The sequence below is a fragment of the Azolla caroliniana genome, unplaced genomic scaffold, assembly GCF_043228905.1.
Source record: "Azolla caroliniana isolate FFs.n. ecotype wild unplaced genomic scaffold, voAzoCaro1.0.p SCAF_11, whole genome shotgun sequence".
NCBI classification, from domain to species: Eukaryota; Viridiplantae; Streptophyta; class Polypodiopsida; order Salviniales; family Salviniaceae; genus Azolla; species Azolla caroliniana.
In genome coordinates this window covers 17,628,893-17,656,600 of record NW_028230446.1, presented here as the reverse complement: position 1 = coordinate 17,656,600, position 27,708 = coordinate 17,628,893, and the positions used below count along the sequence as shown (strand labels likewise).

At 39.7% G+C, this 27,708-nt stretch overlaps 1 protein-coding gene across 2 annotated transcripts; it reads left to right on the top strand.

Annotated features, from left to right (window-relative positions):
* The first annotated feature begins 276 nt into the window (after positions 1–276).
* Positions 277–13,733, top strand: GPS1 (geranyl diphosphate synthase 1). Of its 2 annotated transcripts, none has more exons than XM_087327805.1 (13): positions 277–546; positions 3,047–3,126; positions 3,626–3,709; positions 3,796–3,876; positions 4,025–4,096; positions 4,997–5,119; positions 5,199–5,285; positions 5,395–5,466; positions 5,747–5,832; positions 6,042–6,174; positions 12,245–12,334; positions 12,483–12,581; positions 13,053–13,733. In XM_087327805.1, exons 1-13 carry the CDS (start codon positions 303–305, stop codon positions 13,230–13,232), a joined length of 1,431 nt encoding a protein of 476 aa, XP_087183931.1. In that variant the 5' UTR covers positions 277–302; the 3' UTR covers positions 13,233–13,733. The 2 variants fall into 2 exon arrangements, with proteins under 2 accessions (XP_087183931.1, XP_087183930.1); XM_087327804.1 differs by having other exon boundaries at positions 2,987–3,126.
* The last annotated feature ends 13,975 nt before the right edge of the window (positions 13,734–27,708 follow it).

Below are 27,708 nucleotides of genomic sequence, written 5' to 3'. Positions count from 1 at the left end.
AACGAGTGAAATCGGTTGCAGTCCAACAGATCCGGTGACCGAACCGTATATATGTATATATATGTATGTATTATAATGTATGTATACATTATACATACATATGGGCCGGGCTAGGAAAATAGAGAAGCTGCCGCATTATTATTATTTTGAGAGACTTTGGGAAACCATAACCAAAACACACACACAAACTGTAGAAGAGGTCGGTTTGTTCTGTTCGGTTCGGTTCGGCTCTGCCCTGCCCTGCCCTGCTCTGCTCTGCTCTGCCCTGTCGTCTGCCTTCGTCGCCTCTGGAGCTCCATCGTATGGCGAGGCGTGATTTTATTGTCAGGAGTCTCTTCCGAACGCGAGCCTCTGGCTCTGGATGCCAGAGCTCACTGTTGCATAATTCTAGCGTAACAGAACAGAAGAAGAAGAGGAAGAAGAAGAAGGACGAGGTCGGCGACGATTCAGTGCATATGTATTGCAACAATAGAATACCAGCATACTATCATTCAGCTTCAGATCAAAGCAAGAAAATCTTGATCAGAACAAAAAGTCTGCTTAACGGTGGGTTCTATCTCTGCCTCTCCGTATTTGGTGTGTATATATTTATTTATATTCGTTTCTCCCACCTCTTTGAATAGCGTTGACTAGATTGCCCACAGTCACCAATCATAATCTAGATTAGCTTCTTCATATGATTGAATTTGTGATCTAGACATTGTGAGAGTAATAAGTGCATAGTGGAATAGAGAATGATGGAACCAGCGGCAATGGAATAGCAGCCTTGTAAAGAATTAGAAATTAAGGTCTTTTTTTCATGACTCAGGAATCAATAGAATTTTTCTGTGAGTGCTACTCAACGATCCCACTCATGTAAAGCCAAGCGCGCAGGCTGCTTGGCCAATTGTGGGTCAAGAGATACTCAATGAGGAAACAGTACATGCTTGTGTGACATCTTGATCACAGTTCTGCTCTTACGTAGCTATTGGCAAGATCACAGTTAGGTTTGAGATTCTCAAACTCAAAACATTTAAAAATTTTGAAACTTAAACTGAACCACGAAACTATTTAAATCAAGCTGTTTGAGGGATTGGAGCACAGAAGATGGATTGAGAGATGATAGAACAAAATTGTTTCACTCGGTTTTCTGTGTCATGGGGCCTCGTGGATGGGATCTTTTGACCTATGCCTCAGTTTTGTCATCTTATGTCTTAGTTTTTGCTTTCCATTTTGGAGCGTCCCGCTTTTCTCTGCTGGAATATTATTCCAGGGCCTATTATAATCCGATCATTGGGTGCATATGCTAGAGAACTGTGGTATTTTCATAGGGAATCCACTCTTGTGCTAGAAAATTTCGAGGTGATATCCTATGCGTGTCAGTGATCCGAGGTGACAGTCCTGAGTTGAAGGTTCCCAGCTAACTTTCACACTGTATTCATGTTGGATACAAATTAGCGTTTTCGTAGCATTTATTGGGAATGCGTTGGGTCTCTTAACAATGTCAGTTGGTGCATGAGCTTGGCACTTGGCCACAGAGGTTGGTCGATGATCCTTCTCGAGACAAATATGATGATCACATTTTCAAGATCAAGATCATCATCCATGACTGCCTCCTTGCCTATACAATATGTTTCTGTGAGGATCTACTCTCTGAGACTCTATTTTGCATACTGGTTATCTTCCTTGGGGATTTGTACTTTAGTAATATCACTGATCAGGTATCCATTTATCTTACGAACAGCGTTTTATCAGGCCCTTTGATCATGATGACAGTTTAAAGACATGCAGACAAATGAGAAGTGCTACTTCATTCATAAGTGCCAGGATATCGACTTTTTATCATCGGTTTATGATGTATCAAGAGATGGTTCTCTCAGATCCTTGGAGTATATATCCGATATCTTGGCCATGATGTAGCATGAATTTCTTCAAGCTCTCCAATATCAGTGCTGCTTTTATGAGCTCCTCCAGGATACCAAGCATGCTTTTTACTTACATCCTGGGGCCATTCTTGACTTCTTGCCAGCTTTAGTCACAATGTATGACATTGGTCAGTCGTCTATTATGGATGCTTCATCATATCTGTCGCCATTGAATATATTAATTGTATACATTCCTCACAAGTAGGCCATACCACAAATTTAAAAGTTTCCTTGTACAGATAACATAATCACCAAAAGGGAACCAGTTACAAAACTAGCCCATTTCTGACTATGAATATTCTGTTTCTGCTATCTGCGCTTTAACTCATCTTCTACTGATCTTTCACCAGAAAGAAAGAAATATTATATTAATGCCCATAAAAGGCCAAAGAAGGAATCAATGCTATTCAAAGAGGTGGGAAAGAGGGTCACTCTCAAAACTCAGCAGCAGAATGGCACCTGAACTCAAACATGCCATTCAAGGGGAGAATATTGTTGAATATATGGATAATTGAATTATATTTTATCAAAATTTAATGCATAGAAGGAAGCAAAGGTAGAGAAAGTAGAGCAGTCTGAATGAAGTGTAATCCCACATAAAAAGGCCTCCAACAGGGGACAGTAGGAAATACATAAGAAGAGAACTGTCGATTCCCGCTTCACCATGGCCAGGAGCAAACTTATGCGACTTCCCTCTTCTCTTTTAGCACTCTGCATGTTGAATGGGGGCCTATGGCAATTACTCATTCTTTAAAATGCTATGCTTACATACCCCAAAAAATTGCATGGATTCCTCTAATCCCTGAAGATTGGTCGAAGGATCTTGCTCTGAAGCCTCATCTAGGCACTAAAGATAATTTGCTGTGCACTGTAGGCGGGTAAAAGCTCATGCTGAGGGAAACTTAACCTGCTTCTCCATAAAAATGGTCGATAAAATACACAATAGTAAATATTTTGTAATGCTCTGCTGCTCCATGTAAAATAATTCTTTCATGTATAACGATATATCTAAGAGAGGGCTTGTTTTTCTAGAATTAAAGTATCTATGGTTATTTGTCTTGTAACACGTTGGATTACTGTAGGAAACCACGTTTCAGATCTGGTTGAAAGAAAAGCAGGAATAGTACATATGAAAATTGCAGAGCCTCCAGCATCACTCGCACACAACATCTTTTGCCCACAACACACTCGCCAAGGATACAGTGGTCTCAGCAAGCAAGTTGTAAGTGCTTGCAGCTAATATTGTTCCATGAAATTCAACAAGATCTCTTAAAGCAAATGTTTTTCATCACTTCTTAACCATAAAATGTTATAGATCAAACTTTGCATTAAGATAAATACTCTAAATAAGTCTGTTTGAAATAGTTTTATTACAATGGCAAAGTTCTGCACATGCATTCCAGAGAATTTCTATCTCTTTGCTCTCTCTGTCATTAATAGTGACTAAGAGATCAGCAGCTCGAAGCTTTATGCGGGTTGTGACATGTATTCCACTAATTTTACTATGATAATTATGTGACAAATTGAAAACGATGAAACCAAATACAAATGAAGGAGGGTGAACAAGTATGGTGAACAAGTATGGAGACCTCTTCCTTAGGGAGATATATCAATGCTCATTAACCAGAGAGTTGGATTTCTAAATCTCAATTCTAGAGTATGTACAGCAGTTGTCATTTTTTTGAGTGATGCTCTCAAATATTCTTCCCGAAATTGGCTAGGTTATGGGACATGGACAACATTTCCGGTTGGGTTCTTGCACCAAGTTCCATCATGCTAGCTTTCATCTTGCGAGTGACAATGAGGTAAGCTTTGTTTATAAACCAATTGTTATGGGATAATGTGCATATTTTTGTATCTTTCATTGTATTATTTTTTATTTTGTACGCAGGGAAAGGTCGATCCATTTTCTCTTGTTGCAGATGAACTTTCCTCCATTGCAAATAGACTTCGGGCGATGGTCTCAACTGAGGTGTATCTTTTTAACTCCATTAAGTGTTTAGGAGTAATGAGAGAGAATTTAATCTGCAATGAAAATAGTCATAGGGTTTACAATATATGGATAGTGTATGAGTTGTTGATCAATGTATGGAAATGAATGTGCATTACTTTTCAAACAGGTTCCCAAGTTAGCTTCTGCAGCAGAATATTTTTTCAAAATTGGAGTTGAAGGAAAACGCTTTCGACCTATGGTAGTTGATAACTTCTTGTTTTGAAAAACTTGTAAAGTCTAATGGAATATTCATGAATATGTACATACTTAGGTGTATTCATGGGGCATTTCATATGAAAGACAATACATCACTGATTAGTTACTTGAAATTATAAACTCTTCTACAGCTTTAGATGATAATTTTATTGTTTACATTCCTCCTCAGAAAGATACAACATTTTCATCTGCCGGATAAGGTTTTTCTATATGTTAAACAGTGCAGACATTTTGCTTCATTTGAGTATGAAGGCATGATTGACTTGACAACTGACATTTCACATTATTACTAATAGTCAGTTCTTCTCTTTGGTATATCTTATCCAGTTCTAATGGAGTGATGGAGAGCTTCAGTTACAAAAAATTTCAATCTCAATCCATTTTCTCACACTCTAGATCCTTTGAGCTTCATTTGCTACCAGAGTTGCAAGTTTGGAAGCTGGAAGCAATGGGAACTTGATCTGGCATGAAGTTACTGAACTTCTCTTTGGTCGGTCTAAGGAAGAGAGAAAGGGAGGGGAATTTATGAATCCAAGCTTTATGCATTCTTCATCTATTAGCGATGTGCTTGTAGAATAGTATTAGATGTAGTTTCCAACAGATATTTATTGTAGGCTAGTGTTTGTTTGGGGGGGACCCATGCTATGGATATGCCACTTTGTATGTGAAAGTTCTTAAAATGCTTCTAAATATAAAAAACTGGTTATAGGAGCATTATAATGTTCTTCTAGGATTAAGTGATCTATATTTCATTTACCATTTTTGAACTAGTGGATTTCATTGTAATTCCCCGTATTTGTGTGGATTTGGGCTTCCCCATATTAAATGATTATTACAATATGAGCCTGTTGAGCCATATTCTACTTTCTTATATTTATTTCAGATTTTGCTGCTCATGGCATCATCAATGACTATAGTGCTGCCGGACATTGGCATATCAGAGTCTACATTGCAAGAGCAACAATTAAGACAGCAGAGGATTGCTGAGATAACAGAGATGATTCATGTGAGGAATTCTCTCCATCAAATTTCTATTTTCCTTCTGTTTTTGTATGAAAAGTTCAAGACTAACATAGCTGTGGCAGGTTGCAAGTCTTCTTCATGATGATGTATTGGACAGTGCAGAGACAAGGAGGGGCATTGGATCACTCAATTTTGTGATGGGAAACAAAGTGAGAGATTAACCAAGAACCTTTTGGAATTCCCTATGGAACTAAGTATTCATGATGTAAATGCAATAGTCTGTCCAAAGTACTGAAATCTTTTGGTTTTTCATTGCAGCTTGCTGTATTAGCAGGAGACTTTCTATTATCAAGAGCATCTGTTTCACTTGCATCTTTGAAGAACACAGAGGTGAGATAGGGTATAATAATTTATATTTGATCTTGTAACAGTGGACATCATAATGCTGTGCATCCACAGGACAATGGGTGTAGTGTGTCTTAAAAACATTTTCTAGATCAATATTTGAGGTTGAATCACATGCCATATACTAATATTTCTAGTAAACACGGACAGTTCAAGGCCATATTATTATGACTCAGTAATTGTATATTTTTTGACAGTTAAATATTTGATCAGTTTTAGCTGTATCTATAAGTGCAGGTGGTCTAAATTATCTCTGCCCTTTCAGGTTGTGGAGCTTCTTTCTAAAGTATTGGAACATCTGGTAACTGGAGAGATTATGCAGTTAACTTCAAATAAGGAAAAAGCTTGCAGGTAATTATTTGTCAATGGATGACAAGCTATGATTATCACCATTCACTATGGTGATGTAGTTTGCATATGCTCATGTATAGGCAGCTAGCCTCCTAATCAACAATTTCCTAGTTATACGTCAACATATTTCTTTTTTTGGGTCATATTTCCTAGTTGATTTTTCATTGAGGATGACGACTATAATAACAGTAACATCAATTGAATTGCAGCATGGAATATTATTTAGAGAAGACATTTTATAAAACAGCCTCGCTCATGGCTAATAGCTGCAAAGCAATTGCACTCCTTGCGGGCCAATCCAGTGGTGTTGCAACACTTGCTTATGACTATGGGCGGCATTTGGTAATTGTTGTGAATTTTTATTCTTGGCTCCAATGTCTATTGTTTTCTTGTGATATTTACAAGTCCAACTTCTGATTTAGACTGTATGAATTTATTTTCATGTAGAAGAGATAAACTTTGGAGGTTATATATACCCATTTTGACATTCTCATGTCTGTCATGCTAATATCTCTGAGTGAGCATCGCCATGTGTAAAAAGCTGTTTGAGGTGTTCAATATAAGAAATAGCAAACCATCAATATATATATATATATATATATATATATATATATATTTGTATTCTCTACAGTTGTCTCCACAATAGTTGCCTTTCTTTATTAGAATTGCCTCACTAAGAGGCAATTTATTTGTAATTTAGTTCTGATATTTGGAAAGTTGTTTTATAAAAGAACTGGTGGTTAAGTATAAGAGGGGAAACTTTTGTTTTTCATTCTATTGGAAAGTTAATGTAAGGTCAAGAATGTGAGGGTAAAGTTGAGCACATTAGCTTTTGCTTTTTCTTTTGTACTTCCATAAAATCAAGAATTAGAATGTGTATTTGCACATTAACTACTTGCCTTCAACTTATTCTTGCATTGTGTCTGAACTTTGTAACTTGCAAGAAGAGCCTTGGTGCAGTGATGAAGTTTTATCCAAATTTCTTGGTGAAATGGTAACTAATGGTCTTTCTTTGACCAGGTTCTGATCTTATAACACATGCTTCTGTAGTGTTAAACACCATAACTTTAGTTTGATCTATGTTGGCTGAGAAACCTTTGTCCGTACAAAATACTTTTAAGGCATTTACATGTCATTGTAGTCCTGAGTTTCAGAGATGAGCACAATATCATCAGCATATAGTAATATTTGAATGGCTATACCAGCTAGGCATGCTCCCGAACTGCCGAATCTCTCTATGTAATGTGGCACCCCATCTATAGAGAGACTGAAGATAGTGGGTGATAGTGGGCATCGTTGTTTTACTCCAACTGTGCAAGCCACAGCCTCCGACAACCCATTGGGAGACTGCACCATTCCTGACGCAGATTCATATAGTGCATAGATTCGCCATTGCATATGTATAGGGCTTCCAAGGGTTTCAAGCTATTGCATGAGCTGAGCATGTGGTACAATGTTAAAGGATTTTCAGAAATCCACAAAGAAACAATAATTCCTCTTATTATGATTTTTGCGCTCCTCGATAAGGGTTTGGAGGGTCAGTATGCGATCCAAAGTTGTGAACCCCTTCTGAAACCCTGCCTGTCCAGCTGAACTGCAGCCATGTCTCTCTGCCCATAAACTCAATTCTGACTCTAGGATCGAGACATAGTTTGGCCAAGTAGTGGCCAATCATGATTATCCTATAATTGCTTGGCATCATGCAGTCTCCACTCTTGAAGATTGGCACAATGGTATGTTCTGTCCAGCTAGTAGGGAAATATTCACACATAGCTCTATTAAAGATGTGTCCTAGCAACGGGAACAAGATGTCATAGGCATAGATAAAGTACTAGCCTACCAATCCATCATGATCTTGGGCCTTCCCAAATTGTAACTGATCAATGGTGTTTCTTACATTTTGTGGAGAAAAAAAGCTGGATTCATGTGGGTGGCCATGTGGGTGCAGGAGTTGGGGTTGCCCAGGGATATAATATAGTACCTTTACATATTCATGCCACACCTGAGGTGAGGTCAGTTGTGTGGTAGGTTGCCTCTCATTCAACATTCTCCATGCTCTTTTACTCTAATAAAACATTTTCCTAGGAACAAGCGATAATTATGATCTTCAAATTTAGCAAATTATGATCTCTTCTTCCTCATGAGGCATTTGAAAGTATATTAACGTCTTCTAAGACAATTTGGCACATGGTTCTTGTGAAGCAATTGGATAGGCCGCCTAGACATTGTATGCTTGGAGACTTGCTCATATAAAGCATAGATGACCCCAATCATGTCATCTGGTATCTCCAAGCTTTTTAGCATGTCTCTCTGTAGGGACTGTGTCAAAGGCTTTGTGAAAGTCCACAAAACAACAATATAATTTCCTCTTATGAGCCTTGGTCTGATCAATTAAGCCTTTGTGAGTGTGAGCATATGGTCAATAGCAGAAAAAGCTCATTTGAAGCCGGTCTGTTCAGCTGCTCTAAGGCTTAATGTCTCCATATAATCATTGAGCTCCGATTCCATCATTGCACCAAGTAGTTTAGCGAGCATATGGCCAATCAATAGTAGAAAAACTCGTCTAAAGCTAGTTTCTTCAAGTGCTCAAAGACTCAATGTCTCCATATTATCGTTGAGCACTGCTTCCGTCGTTGCACCATATAGTTTAGTGAGCATATGGCTAATCATAATTGTCCTATATGTATTCAAGTCCATGGGGTCTCCTCCTTTATGTATAGGGGCCATTGTATTCATGGTCCACTGTGGTGAAAAGCCCTCCATGAGGGCACAATTAAAGAATAGAGCAAGAAAGGGAGCTAGGCGTTCTTGAGCATATATGATGTGCTCAGCGCACAATCCTCTATGATCCATGGACTTTCTATGTTGTAATTTCTTTATGACCTTAGTGACCATTGAAGTCATGAAAAACGTCCCCATTGTGGGTCAAGGTGTATAAGGTGTAGGAATGGGTGGTTGGTTCGGGACTTGGTGTGCCAAGTGTTAGGATCCTCGATGGGTGTTTGCAAACTTGGTTCCCATAATCTCCCTCAGGTAGTGGCACAAGTGTTACTCATGAGCATATGGTAGAGGTCCCAATATTGAAATGCATCCCATGCTTGTCATTTACCACGTGTCTTTTTTTGCAGCATTTTTTTGCGAGCATGTATTGAGGTAATAGTGGCAGTTAGTTGGGATACTTTAAGTTGTCTATATAAGACTTTGCAATCCTCGTCATGCCATCTATTTTGTGGCATAGACCCTACTCTACCTTGCTTGGAGTGTGTCGTGTGGGAAAATATTAATTGCAGAGTGAAGGATGTGTGAATTGTGTAGAAAGATTCTCTAAAGGCAAAGATGTCAGAGAGTTCATGTGTGAAGTGTATTGTGGCATGATGGCTTGGTTGACTACAGTTGGTGGTGTTGGAGATATCGCTTCGTAGCTCAAAGTATAGGAAGCTATGGTCGGCACCATTAGGGCATGGGCCCCATTGAAAAGAGTTAATCATGTGGGCAACTTCAAGGCATCATATTAAATAGTTGGTTGTGCTTTCATGTCCTTCATGTGGGAAGCATGTGAGCTCTTCCAAGCCTGGCCACTTGGCTAAACCATTATATATGATCATTTGGTGCATACTCCCAAGTTCTAGTAGATGATGGCCAAAGCTTGTGGCATCTGCACCTTGGTCTTCTGATATCTATGGGATCAGCACTCACCATTTCTAGGTTTTTATCCATCGAAAAGATTGTGCACTGCCATCTGGTGCCTATTCCCAAGTTCGAGTAGATGATGGCCAAAGCTTGTGGCATCTGCACCTTGGTCTTTTGATATCTCTGGGATCAACACTCACCATTTCTAGGTTTTATCCATTCCAGAAATTTGGTGAAGGCTTGAGATTTTACTACAAGCAAGTAAACCCGAACCTTATGTGAGAAATCATCAATGATAAGCATGAAATTACGTGCACCACCAAGAGTAGCGTTTTTCATTGGACCACAAAGATCCATTTGCATGGTGAGTGGCTTAAGGAGAGAAAGGTTCTCGATGTTGCTTGCCATGAAGACAAGCAACACATGGAGTATTGCGAGTTTTAAAGAGATGAAGACCCTCAACTAGCTGTGAAGAGGAGAGCTTTTGAAGAGAGTTACAGTTGAGATGACCAAACAGTTGGGTTCTCGCATTGAAATCTCCTACAAGGAAGACTTTCCCTTGAGAAGAGTATCAGATTATGTCACCGATAAAGGTTTGTATGGGGAAGGCCCATGTGGCACTCCTTGATCAGCTAATCTCCCCTCTGCAGCCATATTATAAAGGGATCCTTTTAGGGGAAAGTAACAAATGGCAATAAATATTGCCTAGTCCTTGGTAATGAGGACTTTGATCCACATAAAATGAGCTTCTAGGTTTGTTTGTAGTATTTCTATCCTACTTTATCGCAACACCTCTAGATCCTTTGGTAGTTTGTCGATGTGAGGTTTGTCTAAATACTGATTCCAATAAAAACCTTCAACTCATGGAAGTCCTCTATTTGGCTTTTGTGTCTCTACTAGGATAAGTATATCTGAAATCAAGATCTTTAGTTGGCCGAGGTGTGTCCAAAATGCGTTGTTACAATTCCATAAGCTCATCCTAATTTTATCGTCTGTTACATGGGCCACACAGCATTGTCAATTGATGGTAATGATCATTTATTATCACTCGTCCCTCTCAATAAAAGGCGTGATGCCCCTCTTTGCGAGCCTACATGACTTGTGGCATACATGTCTTTCAATGCTCAAATTGCATATTGGTGGGTCTTTGTTAGGAGGTGCACCTTCCTTGAGTCCAGTGACATGTGCATTTAGGCATAGAGCTTTGATCGAGGGTAGTGTTTACAATATTTTTATGAGATGCACCTTCCTTGACCTTCCTCAAGGGTAGTGTTTGCAATATTTTCTTCTTTTATTTCTTTTTTAATGTTTATTTACTACATCTACTTATCTTGTTTTAGCTAGTTTCATGTCATTTTTAACTTCTTTAACTTTTTTGATCGCTTCCTTCATATCTTCTAGTGTCTGAGTTTTTCCGTCTCTACTTTGAGTACGTCTTTTTTCTCCTTACCTTTTTTCTTGTGTGTTTCCCCTTCTTTTACCCATTTTTTCATGTCATTCTCGATTTTACCTAAACAATTCAAAACGTCCAAGAAATCTTTCTTACTAAAGTTTTCTTCATGTATCTCCTTATGTTCTTTAAGTCATTTAGAAGTCATTTAAGTGAAGGAGAAACACTACGTAAATAGGAAGAAAGGAGAAAAACCTGAATTAGCTAGAGATAAGAAGGATATGGATTGAACATATGCAGAAGTTGAACATGATGATGGCTTTCAAGTAAGACTATCTTCCCCGTATCTTTAGGATGGAATTATACAACATTCTGGATAAATGGATATATATTTCTCATGGATTGAGATATGCCACTGTACAGATCCGCAACTTCTCTCATCAGTTGGAGATAGAAAATAGGTAGGCATAAGGTGTACCTTCTGATCAGAAAATATGACGGTTTTTCTGCTCAAAGTGAGTCTGAGGAACAGTAAGTCTGCCACTGCACAGTTTAGTATGAGGTTCAATGCCATCCTCCTGGGTCATGGACTTGAATTCATAGAGCGTGAATGTAAAATGTCAGTTCACATTGAATTCAATTTATTCAAACCTGACTGCATTTCCCAAACAACACTTAATCGCCCTAGACACTTTCCCATGGAGTATATAGGTAGCAGGACCTGTAACAAGGCAGATGTCATACTTCTGAATGCTGTGGGAAGAATCTCAGAGCAAGCATGACCAGCACCTGGTAGAGGGAAATTGCTTGACAAAGCAGTTCATTTGGCTCATTTCAGACATCCAAACATTTGCAAATTATCACATAGAAAACATAGCTTGCATTGGATGGCACATCGTATCATTGCCAAGATCGATCATGATCCTGCAGATTGCTCACCGCAGAGAACATTGATGTCCTCCAGCATATGAGAGTGTTCATGGGGATCCACTCATGTTCTACCTCTTTTAGATATTTTCTATTACATTACTTGTACCCATGGTCCCTATGTCGTGCCCTTATGAACACTTGGTTATGTAGAGAAGCTCTATAGTTTAGATGCAGCTCATTTTTACTTGGTTTATGTGGATATAATTTTTGGTCTCATTGATCACTATTATCAGTCATTTTCACCTTTTACAGATGTTAATAGAACATTTTGCTCATTTCGGTCTTATTTACATTTAGTCAAGATACAGTGCAGCACTTTGTCTCCCAATGTGTTGTTTTTATAGGAATTAAAATTGGTATTCATGTGATAAGGTAATAACGTGTGTTAACTCTAGTTGGTTGACTAATTTGGTTAATGCTACTGTTTTATATACAGGTTTGAAATTTTGTTTTATTTTGCAGGGTATGGCATTTCAACTAGTAGATGATATGCTTGACTTCACTGGAACAACTGCGTCATTGGGTAAAGGAGCTTTGTCTGATATTCGACAGGTATATTAATTGTAAAATATGGTATGGAGATGTTTTTAAAGGAAGATACTTGGCATATCTAAACTAAACCCTAAACCCTAGTATAGATTATTCTTTACTTTAATAAGAATGCTTAAAAATGAACCGTCTCTTTTTGTTTCTTTCGCAGGGCATTGTTACAGCTCCTTTGCTATTTGCATTAGAACAGCAACCACAATTACTTGATTTGATATGTCGCAAGTTCAAGAATCCTGGCGATGTGGAACTTGTAAGACTCTAAGCTCATTGGGTTTTGACGTTTTGCCAAGTTTCCTTAGATTTTGAATTCCTATTTCAATGTCCTTGGCGAATTGTCTTTTTAATGGGATTGTCTTCAATATCTTATCATTTTCTTGTGAACCATTAAAGTATTTCACTAGTTTGATATGACACCAATTGCAAAAAACTTCAGCTTAACCGTCAAATTGTTTCATTCTGATCTTAGGTTTTCTATTCAGAGAATAATATTGAATTTTGATGTTGCAACTGCTTTTCTGTTAAGCTATTTTCTTTATTTATTTCAAAGATCATCTCTCATAGAGGCAGTGATGATCTGCAATTCCCAGTATAGATTTAGTTAGGTACAGCACATACAGATATAGTTACATACATATACCCACATTCATATACATCATGCTATCTTATTGGAGTATGAAGCTAAACCTTAATCTCATTTACATGGTATTTGGATTTTTTGTAGGCTGTTGAACTGTTGAAGAAGACAGATGGGATGGAAAAGACACGTCGGATGGCATTAGAGCATGCCACCCAAGCAGCTCAAGCCATTCATTCACTACCACCTGTAGAATCGGAACGGGCGAGGAAATGCCGGCAGGCGCTTGTGGAAGTTACAGAGCAGGTTTTAACGAGGACAAAGTAGAATCGCATGTCTTACATTTCTCAATTTTTTGGGACTTTCCAGTTTGAGAGTGGAGAAAGCAGTTTTCGGCGAGAAAAAGTTGCGAGTTCCTAATCCAATTTAAGTTCCCCTTTTCTTGCATTTCCAAAAGCAAAGGTGATAATGAAGGCTTATGTACAATTCATAGGTTTCCCTTTCATGAAAAGCAATTATATAAGGGTCTCAATGTTGGTTTTACCATTTCTCAAAAATCTATAGAAGCTTTATGCATATTGATGTATGAGCTTCTGTATTCTTAATAAGTAGTTCTATATATTTTTAAACTGATTTAATGTACTATATATAATGAAGTGCTTGATATACTTCATTTTGTACGATTGGTATAGTGAACCTTCCCAAGGTTCTCTTCTCATAAACAGTGTTCTTCCAGAACCTCTGGTAGAAGCCAAACCAATATTCAAGCACACAATCATTTTTCATAAAATTCTAATTCCTTACATGATAACAGAGAATCTTTGCTCCTGTATATTTAGTACATGATTGAAACATCTGTGTGGTCATTTTCATAGATGATAAAGTGAAGTATTGCTATGGTGTGCAAATGTTACAATTGAGTCTTGGTAAGTACTCTTGGTTATCATTCTCATTCATTTAATTAGCTATTCTTATGTTTGGATTCATAGTTGATAGGGGTGGAAATTATGAAGTAATTTGAGAGTGCAAATATAATCAGTAGTTGATTCTTGGTATGTACCAAATGTGTTGCACAATTATTCTTTGCCATTATTACAACATGTTCCATTATGTGAGCACATGTCTCACTTATGGTGGTTGGCAGTTTAAGGATGCATATGGGGATTGTTCCAAAAATGTTTAATGTACCTAATGGACATTATCCTTGTCTAATTGACCATTATATGTGACAAAGACACTATAATATGCATGCAACAATACCTTATCCTCAAAACATATAAGGAATTCGCCTAATTAACACATGGGTCCATGCGTTTATGGTTTCTAAATAGATGAAGTCCGTCATTATATTTCATGAAGTCTTTTGATATGAAAAAACGAATTGAAGTTGAATAAAATATGCTGTTTTTTGTATGTGAAAATGTGATAAGTACCACTTGGCACCTAAATTGACACGTTAATCTAACCTTAGGGTGGAATCTAGAAGGACTACATTTCTTATTTTAAACCATCAACATTGGGACTATATATGATCAGCTAGTTTACTTGCATATGCAATTGTCTTCATGCTAGTTGAATTCAACTTGAAAATGTTGTGCTCTTATAGTGATAAAGATTGTGATCTATCATACCAAATTTTTCAAAAACATGAAAGTGCAACATGATCCAAGTATCTTTGTAAATATGATGTGTAAAGGCAATGCTTTTACATGTGCTTTATCATATGTATTGTTTTATTGTATATGAATCAACTTATTCAAAGCATGAAAATCATAGTAGTTTTGCACACGATATTGCATGTGAAACTTCAATGTGGTTTGCTCTATGATGTGTAAAGGTAATGGATGCTTTACATGGTCTTTTGCATATGGGTCATTTTATTATATTTCCCTAATATGAATTAGCTTATTCAAAGCATGAAATTTGTTGTATTATTGTACACTATATGGTGGCAAAGCCACAATGTACATGAGTCTGATGTGTAAAGGCATTGCTGATGTGATGTGTAAACACAATGCTTTTACATTGTACTTTAGCATGTCTCATTTTTTTATATTCAAAGCATGGAAATTGATGTAGTTTTGTACATAATACAATGCTCAAATATTATCAAATTTTGAAAAGCTTCATAGCACATCCATTGTATCTCCTACACATTTGGATGCTAAATGTAATTTTCTTCAAGATCATGAATCAAGAAGTGTGAAAATTGAGAGCAATATAATTTCCGTTATATTGAGGTTTTGGATTTTGTAGCTTGTCTGTGTCCATATGGGTTGTGTGAATATTTCATAATTTTGGTTTCAAGGTCTCTTGGTTATATTTGAATCCATACCTATTTATATGTTTCTATAATTATCTAATGCATTTTATGGATTCATGTAAGTCCTATTTATTATAGTTGAATAGGTTTAAGGTTAATGTTACTCGTATAGGTGTAATGGAGAGTTAAGAGTGTAATGTGTAATATGAAATGTTAATGTATGAGTGTGAGGTGGGTAGGTGTAACTACCCCCATTTGGCTTTTTGTAATGTCTTCATCATACTATTTAAACCCCACCCATGGGGTATGAAAAAGAAGAAGAAATATAGTGAAGTTACCCCATCAACATTGTGTCGTTTTCCCTCTTATTCTCTCTCTCTCTCTCTCTCTCTCTCTCTTTTTCTTTTCGTAAATAATGGCTTTCATTACGAAAGAAAAAACACCACCATGACTAACTTACAACAAACTATAGAACCCCTTCTATCTAGGGATCTAAAGAAAACTACGACACCAAACTCAATGCCACCCTACACACCAATTCAAATGGCGAATATGATGATATGTGACCTTGCAGAGTTCTCTCTCTTCTTGGTTGAGATTTTGTGACTTCTCTAGCACTGTCAATTGCCACAAAAGAAGCCCTTTTAACTTAAGAACATATTTTCTCACCCCAACTTGCGAATAAAAAATGAAGGCATTCCGCATATTCTAATTGAACCATAGCCCCCAATACCTCAAGAACTCAAAAATAATTTGAAAATGAGGCATCGATTCATTGTTCTCCATATGTGCAAAAACCCAACTGAAGGAAGATAGACTTACTCCTGTTAGAGACATCCACACTAAACTGATACACCTCCAAACCATCCTTGCCATCGGGCATGAAATAAATCGATGCCTACTATGTTCCAATTCCACCGAACAAAAGAAACACAATCCTTTAGTAATGTTTCTTCTTTTTAATGCATCCCCTAATGGTAAAGCTCCAACCATAACTCTCCAAATAAATACCTTGGCTCGTAGCATCAATCGAGAACACCAACCTGCCTTGATCACATGAAACCACCAAGTAATGGGCTTATGAAAACCCCATATCTTTATAACCCTTTCTTCCAACCACTTATGTTTGTCAATCAACTTGTGATAAGCAACATTCGTTGAGATCATAGTCAATCTCTTATTTCCAACAAACCTCCAATCAAGCTCTTGAGATCGCCCATCTAAATCAGGAATTGGCTCATGCGAAGATAGTGTTTGTTGCAACTTATCCCAAATAAAGTTGTAACCTTTTGGAATACGAAATGTTGATCTTATTGTTCGAAAAGCCATTAATCTTCTTTGTGAAACCAACACACCATCCTTAACTCTTACCAAACCCAATCTAGCCATCTGATTAAATTGAAGGTTAAGAATTTATTTACCTTCCCACCTCAACAACCTTGATGTTGCCAAAACCTCCATTTGTAATGAATTGGCACATCCCCTTTCTTGTGGGGGATGCCATTCCACAAAATCCAACATACTTTGCCAAGATGTCAACAAATGATTAACTATCATAGACCCTGTACATTTGACATCCCTGTCAGAATTAATTACATTCCACCAATTCGCTTCAACCTTCATGTTTCCAAGCTTTATTCCATTCTTCTCTATAAAGTATGCCACCATTTCTGTCCAAGGTTGTACACCTTCAAACATGAATCGAATGAAAGTAAATCGACGAGCCACCATATGCTCATATAGATTCAATATTGATGCCCCACCAAGATGCTTCGGAGTACAAACATGATCCCATGCCAACCATGACAAGGCACTTTTCCCTTTTCTTTTCCATAACAACATTCGCATCGAGTGTGACAACATTTCAAGAGCTTTCTTTGACCATGGGAGCAAAGGAAGATAATAAGATACCATAGAGACCATAATCGATTGGACCACCTTAAGTCGTACATGAAAAGGCCAAAATTGAGACCTCCAATACATAAACTTATCCTCCAACCTTTTGGATACCCACTCAATAAGTTTCACATGAGAAACTTCCACCCCAATTGGATATCCAAGATGACGACAAATCATACCATGATGTACTATCCTTCCTGACCACCCCAACCCTAACACATCTTGTTCTGTACATGAAATGAGGACATATTTATGTATATTAATTCTCAACCCCGAAGCATTTGAAAACAATTCCCACACATCTCTTGTCTTACTAATATTTTCCCGATTAGGTGCCAAAAACATAATATGGTCATCTGCGAGAGCTTGAACAATACATGGCTTCCCTGATGGCAACCTTAGTCCAAGCAATTCTTCCCCCATAACCATATTGTGTAACTTAACAAGAATAGGATGTGTCACAATAGTGAATAGTAAAGGGCTTACTGGGCATCCTTGTCTAACTGACCTGCGAATAGAAATCGGTTGGGTTACTCCTCCATTAAACATCACATGTGAAACCGAACCCTCCCCTAATGTGTATATCAACTTAGACATACGATCACCAAAACCAATATGAGACATCAATTGATTTATAAATGACCAATCCACATTATCATAGGCTTTTTCGATATCCAATTGTAGCAACACTAATTCTTGTTTAGACTCCTTTGCATAGTCAATTGCCATTTGAACATTTAAAATATTATGTAAAATGTCTCTTTTTGCTAAAAACCCATATTGAGCATTATGAATAATAGAAGGTAAAACCTTATGCAACCTATTGGCCATCACTTTTGCAAAAATCTTGTACATTCCCCCCATCAATGAAATACGCCTCCATTGAGCAAAGGAAGATGGAGAAGGCACCTTCGGCAAAAGCTTGATCAAACCAATCTTCCAAGAATGAGGCATTTCCCCTGATGTCCACACCTTCTGAAATAAAATCGTAAAAGGCCCCTTCAACTTAATCACATATTTCTTAAAGAGTTCATGTGTTAATCCATCCGACCCAGGACTCTTATCATTAGCAAGATGTGACATGACATGTTCCGCCTCATCCTCTGAAATATTAGCATCTAATGATTCTGCCACATCATGCGATACATGATTTTTCACTCCATTAAAAAATACATCTCTATCCTTTTTAACATTATCATCGATACACACTTGTACATCCAACAATTGTGTATAATATTCTATGCATTTCTTCACAATTTCTTGAGGATCGGAACACATGATACCATTTTCCTCTAACCTTACCACATTATGCCGTGCATGTGATTCATGAAGGTCATGGAAAAACTTATGTGATTGACAATTAGCATCATCCACTTCTTGTCTTAGACGATGTAGTCTAGCATGTTGATAATTTTTTGCCGTTAGTTCATGCATCGCAGAAATTAATACCTCTTGATATCCCATCAACTCTACATCTGTTGGCCAATAAGTTAACAATGAGTTGCATTTATCAAGCAAATTAACTAGGAGACTTAATTTCTTTCTCCTTTTAAAAGCATGGTGAATTCCATAATATCTAGTTAACCTCTGAATATTTGCAACAAATACTTCCCACGCTTCATACCCATCAAATTGAACACGATAGGCAAATGCATCAATCAATTGACACATATAGGCATGGAAGACCTCATGATCCAAAAATGATGAATTAAAAATCAACGGTGGTTTTCCTAAAAACTCATGAAAACCTCTAATTGAGTGGTGATTGAACTCAAAAATTAATGGGAAATGATATGATATAATTGACCCATAAGACACTGAAATATCCAAAATCTCTGGTAAAAAACCTTCGGTATGCATTACATACATTCGATCCAACCTACTCCAAGTATCCTTATATTAAGCCGATTGAAAGGTATAACCAGGTTCATCTCCCTTGATCCATTTCCATACATCCCTTAACATGACTTCAGTCTCAAAATCTCCTCATTCTTGAGCCTCTGGTCCATCCATAATAGAGTGGATAGATGTTGATTGATCTGTCTCACAACAAACATTAAAATCTCCCATCAATAAACCCGGTCTACCATTATGAAGCACTGAGTTTAGAGATCTCCATAACAACTTTCGTTCTTGTGAAACATTTGATGAATACACACCAACTAACCAAATAGCTTGCCCTTCATAACATATCTCTACCACAATAAATCTTCCAAATTCATCTGAAACAACTACTTTTGGGTGAAATTTATCTCTTATAAACATGACAATCCCAGAATAATCCCCATGAACCTTGCCAGCATAACATAATGTATAACCCTTAGAATAACTAATTAAACCAGCATTCTGATGATCTTTATGCTCTATTGCACATAAAACATCCCATTGCTCACTTAACACAATCCTCCAAACCTCATGCATTCTAAATCTAGAACACAATCCCCTCACATTCCATGTGGTGATCTTCATACTTTATTTTTTCCTTTTATTTGAGAAATCTCCTTCTCCTTCACTGCTAATGTTTCTACCATATCCTGAAATAAATCCCCTAAGATTGCATATGAATTACTATGGGAATGCAAAACTCCAGACCCCAATGGCTCCTCATGTGAACGAGGCACCGATTTCCGTTTATTCCAAGGAACATACAAATTACCTTTATTATCAAAAGATAATTTCTTTGGATAGTCCTCTTGACGAGCCCATGGTTTATTCCGCGTGGGATGTGTTGGTGTGACCTTCTCCATAGATACATTATGCCCAACATTTTTATTAGACTTCTTTATCTTTCCAGAAACTATTGACCATTGTCCTTCATCCTCTAGAGTCTTTCCATCCTTCTCATTCAAAATTTGTGGTTCCTTTGTTTGCTCTAAAATTGTCAAATCTTGAATCTGATCATGAGTTGTAGGATCTTCATGTACCACTTCCACTACATTATTTCTTTTTTGAGGACATTCAGCCATAAAATGCCCCAACACACCACAATGGAAACAATGTCCTGCAAATGTACCCCATTTAAGCCGAAAATACATAGGTGACATACCAGAACATGCAATCTGTAAACAACTTGGCCTCTTTATAGCAGTATTCCAAAGAATACACATCCGATATCGATTTTGAGCATTAGCACTAGGAGGCACCAAGATCTTTCCCAACTTTTCCATCGCTGACCGTAATATTGGCCAAACCACTGAATATGTGCACTCTACCTCAACCCATACGGGACACTCTTGCTTTAATATATCTTGGTATTCCACTAATGGTCTCCACGGAACAATAGGAACCAAACTTTTCTCATAAAAAACTGGCAATTTATTGAGTAATTTCTCTTTATACTCTTGTGATACCAAAACAACCTCATAAAATCCACGAGGACCAGCATAAACATCCTGAACACAATCAGCTTGTAAAATCCCACGTAACCATTGTTTGACCCTCCAAAGGAAAGGTATCTTTCCCGTGAAAAACAATATGACCTCTTTATCACAAAAATTAGCAAATGATCCCAAAAACTCCTTATTGTCTATTTCTACCTTAGCCACTTCATTGTCAACAAACTCCTCAGCAACTTTCACATTCTCCCTTATACAATCTTCCATTAATATATTTGACATGCATCTTAAATGTTCCCAATGACTATCATCTTTCTCAATATCATCTTGTCGCATTGCATCAACATAAGACATGTCATTACTATTATCTCCAATACATCGTTTTCTTTTACCATCCCCTCTTGGGCTTGATACTGACTCAACCATGCACGCATCCTTTGAAGAATTTGGAGACTCATCCATATTCATGAAAACACTACCATCCATATGACAAGAAATAGGAGAGAGTTCACTTACAAGTAATTGTGTTGGAGAAGGAATCAAAGCAAGCGATCATGAGATGCATGCAATCGAATAGAATTTTTACTCGTAACGTTCTACCAAGACCTCCAAATGATACGTGCAGATACTCTTTAGAAAGCTCTATGTGCAGGCTTCGAAACGAGCTAAAGAACAAAGGAAACGGACACTGTAACAAGAAGATACATCAAAATTAGTGTTTGCCCTTCTCCAACATCTCTGAACTTTGCGTTTTCTCTCTCTCTTTGTGTGTGTGTGTGTGTGTGTGTGTGTGTGTGTGTGTGTGTGTGTCTCTCTCTCTCTCTCTCTCTCTTGGTAAAAGCACACAATTATATTAATTGTATGTAAAATCCACTTAGTTACAACACTTCTTAGACTCCTCTACCTATCATATGCCTATGTAGGGAGAGGGATGTGTTGAAGACAAGGCCGTCAATGCGGAAGATCAAGTAGCATTCGATTGGGGTTGAGTACCTGCGTATGACAGTTTCCAAGATCGTGCACAGAGATAGAAAGAGAGAGAGAGAGGAGGCACAAAAGACTCTTTCTATTCAATAGAAACAATAATACAACCAACCTTACAAAAAGGTTACTAGGTCACTTTATATAGTGACAAACTTAGGGCAACTACCATTTATGCTAATTACACAAATGGCCCAAACTTGAGCTATACAAAGGGATAGTGTGAATACGTCCATTATACACTTGTATTCGACACTCCCCCGTAATGGGCGTATACATGGGTTATCTAAGATTACAGGTATAAACCTAGGTTCTCGGACATATCAGTTTTGTTCGAGTCGGCAGGGTCCGAAGGCAGAAGGTCGGACTGGTCGGGTCGGAAGAGTTGAAGCCGATCATTAAGGAACTGATGTCGGTTGTCTGAAACCATCCTGCGCTGTGTCCGGCTCTAACCGGACTGGTTTGTTGTTACGCCCATCTGATGCCGAAGGGACCGAAAGCGGTCTGCCGAAAGACACTTGGTCATTCCATCTGCGACATTGTCGGTTGTGGATATTTTCTCTAGACCGATTTTCCCTGAAATGACGCAGTCCCGAACGAAGTGATATCGAACGCCGATATGTTTGGAGGCGTTGTGGTGAACCGGATTTTTCGACAAGGCAACAGCACCTTGACTGTCGCTATAGACAACTGGGGCCGAGTCATGGTCGACTTGTCGAAACGTGTGCGCCAGCCGGCCGAGCCACAAAGCTTCTTTTGCAGCGTCGGACGCAGCTACATATTCTGCTTCGGTCGTTGAGGTCGTTGTGCACTCCTGAAGTTTCGACTTCCACGAAATTGCTCCATTGCCGAATTTGAAGCAGTATCCAGTTGTTGATTTTCGACTGTCTATACAGCCGGCGAAGTCCGAGTCGGTGTAACCGACTACGCCTGAGGTTGAGTTCGGACCGAAAAGAATGCCGTGGTCTTTTGTGCCAGCCAGATATTTGAACACATGCTTGACTGCGTTCCAATGCGATCGGCCAGGATTGTGCATAAATCTGCTAACGACTCCTACGGCATGAGAAATATCAGGCCGTGTCGCGACCATCAGGTACATAAGGGAGCCGACTGCCGGTGCATACGGTACCGACTTCATATCTTCCCCCTCCGGACCGGATGTCGGGCAGTCTCGCTGAGAGAGCCGAAGATTCATGGGGAGCGGGGTTGAAGCAGATTTGGCTGATTGCATGTTGAAGCGTTCCAAGACACGTCCGATATAGTCGGTCTGAGACAAAAAAAGATGTCGTTTATCGCGATGCCGACTAATCTTCATGCCAAGTATGTGTCGTGCCGGACCGAGGTCCTTCATGGCAAACTTCAATCGCAATTGCCGAATGAGATCGGCAAGTTCGCCCGCGTGGCGTCCAGAAATGAGCATGTCGTCCACGTAAATGATGAGGAAGATGGGTGATCCATCTTGAGCTGTGTTGGTAAAAAGACAATGGTCCTCATCGCTTTTTGAGAAGCCGATTGATTGGATGAAGTCGTCGAACTTCTTGTACCATTGTCGCGGTGCCTGTTTGAGGCCGTATAGACTCTTCCTGAGTCGGCAGACTAGATGTTCTTGGCCAGTTGCCACGAAGCCTTTTGGCTGCTCCATATAAATTTCCTCTTCAAGATCACCATGGAGGAAGGCTGTTTTGACATCTAGCTTAATCAGCTCCAAGTTGTCGGCTGCCACTACGTCGAGTAGAAAACGAAGGGTTGTCATTTTCACCACTGGTGAAAAAATCTCGTCGAAGTCGACGCCATATTCTTGTCGGAAGCCCTTCGCAACTAATCTGGCCTTGTACTTTGGGGTGGTCGAATCAGACGTCTCTTTTAGTCGATAAACCCACTTGCAAGGAAGAGCACGTCGATTCTTAGGTAATTCGACCAGATCCCAAGTCTTGTTTGCCCGAATGGAGTGCATTTCCGACTCCATCGCCAGATGCCAGGTGGCTGAATCGACAGATGTCGATGCTTCTTCGTAAGACGTCGGTTCGCCGGCGTCGGTGAAGAAAATTCCAGGAGAATACCTCTCCGGAGGTTGCGACAGTCTCTCGGATCGTCGAGGTATGATTGGACTGGTCGTATCGGGTATCGAGGTCGGATGGTCCGAAAGCGAATTATTCTACTGTGCCGAGTCAGAGTTGTCCGAGTCGGTAGTGTAAGGTTCAACTACCCATGAAGCTGACCGTGTGTTAAGAGCGGGGCCTTCTTGAAGGGTCGGCACATCGGAAAATGTTACCCTTCGGACTTCGATCGGTGTTTCGACTGATGGATTCATAGCCGACTCGTTGAACACAACGTCCGAACTTCGAACGATTTGTCTGCGTTCAGGGTCCCAGAGTCGGTATCCCATTTCGCCGTCTGATCCATATCCAAGGAAAATGCATTTCCTGGACCGAGGTGCAAGTTTTCGGCGATCATCTTTCGGAATAAGGGCGTACGCCTCGCATCCGAAGATCCTCAGCTTGTCGTAATTCGGCTTACTGCCGATCCATAGTTCCTGAGGAATTTGAAGTCCTAGAGGTCTGCTTGGCGACATATTGATTATGTGTACTGCCGTGAGTAGAGCCTCTGCCCAGAAGCCATCCGACAGTCCGGAGTGTTGGAGCATGGAAACTATCCGTTCTTGGATTGTCCGATTCATGCATTCTGCAATCCCGTTTTGCTCCGGACTGTGTGGTGCCGTAAATTCACGTCGGATGCCGCGTTGTCGGCAGAATTTGACGAATTCTTCTGATTTGAACTCTCCCCCATTGTCGGTCCGAAAGCATTTCAGTTTTCGGTCAGTTTGATTTTCTACCATAGCGAGCCAATCGGAGAAGATCGAGAAGACACGATCTTTGGTGCGAATTGGATAAGCCCACACCTTTCGAGTCGAATCGTCAATAAAACTGACGAAGTAAGAGGCACCGCCGAGAGACTGATGTGGCATTGGGCCACAGACGTCCGAGTGGACTAAATCGAGAGGTCTCGTTTCTCTTGGTGCTGATGTCGGGTGTGATGCGGCTGCTTGTTTGCCATACTGGCAATGTTCGCAGAATTGATGGTCCGAGAACGAGAGTTTAGGGATGTATCCGGCTCTAGATAGGTGCGTGATGCCGGCCTTGCTGAGGTGTCCTAATCTTCTGTGCCATAGTGATGACACAGGAATATCCACCAAAAACAGGTTACCCTCTCTGAGCGTAACATGTAACGGATACAGTGAGTGTATCTTGGGTCCTCTAGCAAGCAGGAGGTTCCCCCTGTGGAGTGTCCACCCTCCCGAAGAAAAACCAACACGAATGCCGTCTTCATCTAGTTGTCCGACTGAGATCAATGGCCTTGAGAGCTCGGGTACATGTCGGACATTGTGAAGTACAAGTGTAGAGCCACCTGCAAGGTTGAGCTCTACTGTGCCGATTCCAATGATGTCACAGTGTTGCGAGTTGCCGACTCGAACTGAGTCGGAGTGACGGATTGTATATTGCCGAAATTGGGATCGATGAGGAGTCACGTGAAATGACGCGCCCGAATCTAAGAGCCATGTGCTCGATTCTTCAGTCGTGAGCAGAACTTCTGATCCGACTGGATTTTCGATTGATAGTATATTCGGGTCGTTTGGTAGCACATCAGCTGAGAAGCTGACGTAATTGATCTCCTCATGCCGGCCACTCTTCTTGTCTGATTTCTGGGACTTGTCGTTCTTGTTCTTGAGTGCGCGGCAGTCGGCTTTGATGTGTCCGGGTTTCTTGCAATAGTTGCAGATTCGATTATCCCGTGACTAGCTCCGTCTTCGCTGATTGTTCGGCTGCCGTGAGGAATCTCTTCCTCGTATGTTCGATCGGTCTGTCGAACCTTGTACTACATAAGCGTCGTCTGTTGAGTCTTTGGCGAAAGACTTTCTCCGAGCTGCTTCGGTCAGGATTGCGCTCGTGACTTCGGAGTATTTAACAGCCGTGGTTGACGCGTTGCACACGGTTGTGACGAAAGTTTCCCATGATGAGGGAAGGCTGCTCATGAGTATCATTGCTCTGAGTTCATCCTCGATTGTCGTCCCCTGAGATGAGATTTGGGAGCTTATGCTTTCATACTCATTGAGATGTGCTTGAACCGAATCTGATTCTTTCATCCGCAAGTTGTAGAGGCGCCGGATCAGAAACATCTTCGTTGCAGCGACCTTCTTTTCGTAGGTGTCCGACAGTGTTTTCCACAATTCGAATGTTGTCGTACACGATTGCACCTTAAAGTATACCGATTCCGATAGGTGCATCCGAATCGTGGCGCGGACGATCCTGTCCAGCTTCTGCCACTCAATTGGTTTGTATCCTTCTGGAGGTTCTTCATTTTCGATGGGATCGATTTGCCCCTTGACTATGAGATAGTCCTGCATTTGCTCCTTCCAGAAGTTGAAGTTCGATCCATCGAACTTTCGTAGACTCATTTCTGACGAGCCGGATGTTGATGCCATCAAATTTGGTTTCGGTTGACGAAGCTCGGTTCGGAGTTGACTACGAACCTTGTTGGAGTGCAGCCGGTTGGCTCACCCGATATCGTTCTGGTCGGATTTGAACCCGAGTCGGTTCGGCTTCGGATATATGTATTGTTGAACTTGCTCGAATTGACTCCGGTAACTTGAGGGACAGAACCGACTGGTCTTCCCGAATGTTGCCGAGTCGGAGTGAGCCCGGTTCGCTTCTGAATATATATGCCAAATACCGATTATTGAAACCGATTGTCTGGACCGATTCTGCTTCGGGTGACTGCAGCGACGAGAGAGACGGATCCAACTGATCCTCCCGAATGTCGATCAGCCGGATGAAGCACGAATTGGGGTTGTCTTGAAGTCGTCGTTGTGCAGGAAGCCCACCTCAAGCAGTTACGATCAAGGAAGTAGAGTACAACCGACTGGCTTACTCCGAGTGATGATCTAACGCAGCGAGATTCAAGCTTGTGTTTGCCAACTTTCTTCTCTGTTTCTTCGAATGACGCAAGAAGCTAAATGCTTTGCAGACTAGGATGAAGCGAAAGACCGAATACTGTGCAGGCTGTGATGAAGCGAAGAACCGAATGCTGTGTAGGCTGAGACGACGGCCGACAGCAGGTTGAGGGACCGAATACTGTGCAGGCTCTCATACCAAATGTTGAAGACAAGGCCGTCAATGCGGAAGATCAAGTAGCATTCGATTGGGGTTGAGTACCTGCGTATGACAGTTTCCAAGATCGTGCACAGAGATAGAAAGAGAGAGAGAGAGGAGGCACAAAAGACTCTTTCTATTCAATAGAAACAATAATACAACCAACCTTACAAAAAGGTTACTAGGTCACTTTATATAGTGACAAACTTAGGGCAACTACCATTTATGCTAATTACACAAATGGCCCAAACTTGAGCTATACAAAGGGATAGTGTGAATACGTCCATTATACACTTGTATTCGACAGGATGTTCTGTAATGCTACTAAAAAACCTAAATATGTTTTTGTGGAAACGATCCCCACATGCTCTAACATCCAAAAATTCTACATGAGAATACATTTAAGCTTCTTTATATAGGCTTTCACCCCATGTCTATTATCAAACATGAAAGCATTACGCATATTCCAATTGTGTTGTAGACCCCAATAACGTAAAAATTTGAACAATATCTCCATCTCATCATTTGATCCATTTTGAACATATTGAGAAAAAACCCATTGTTGAGGTCTCAAACAACAACGGGTTAAAACTTGCCAAATGTCCGATAAGTACTTCCAAATGGTACATGCTATAGGACATTTAATGAACCTATGTGTACTATCCTCCAATGGAACGGTGCAAAAGAAACAAGTGCCAGACCCTAGTCCTCGTCTCTTTAAGGCTGAACCTAATGGGAGCCCACCAATCATGACTCTCCATATGAATACCTTTGCACGAAATGGTAGATGGGAATGCCAACCACGTTATAATATTTTCCGCCACCTTGCATCTGATTTATATACATTCCACAACTTCGTTGCTTTAGGAGATAGCCAAGATAATGATGTTATCACATGATGATACAATATATTTGTAGTGACCTATAACAAGCGTGTACCATCTTGTAACAGCCAATCTACCCAAGGTGCAAATTTGGTTTTCAATGGCAAAGATCCTTGCAACAGTGGTATATCATGTAATTTCTCCCAAATAAATCCATAATTTGTGGGAATACATAACCATCTCTTGGCATCTTCAAAATCCGACAACCTTTGAGATTCATTATCAAACACATCTTCCAAATGCACAATCCCTATCGAAATAAACAATTGAATTGGGATCGCAAATTCTCTTTCC

Bases quoted from the DNA above. Each gene is read 5' to 3' on its own strand.
- GPS1 (XM_087327804.1), top strand. From the start codon at position 303: ATGGCGAGGCGTGATTTTATTGTCAGGAGTCTCTTCCGAACGCGAGCC. The intron at 3,127-3,625 runs GTAAGTGCTTGC...GAAATTGGCTAG, and splicing joins GTGGTCTCAGCAAGCAAGTT to GTTATGGGACATGGACAACA. The intron at 12,335-12,482 runs GTATATTAATTG...TTTCTTTCGCAG, and splicing joins CTTTGTCTGATATTCGACAG to GGCATTGTTACAGCTCCTTT.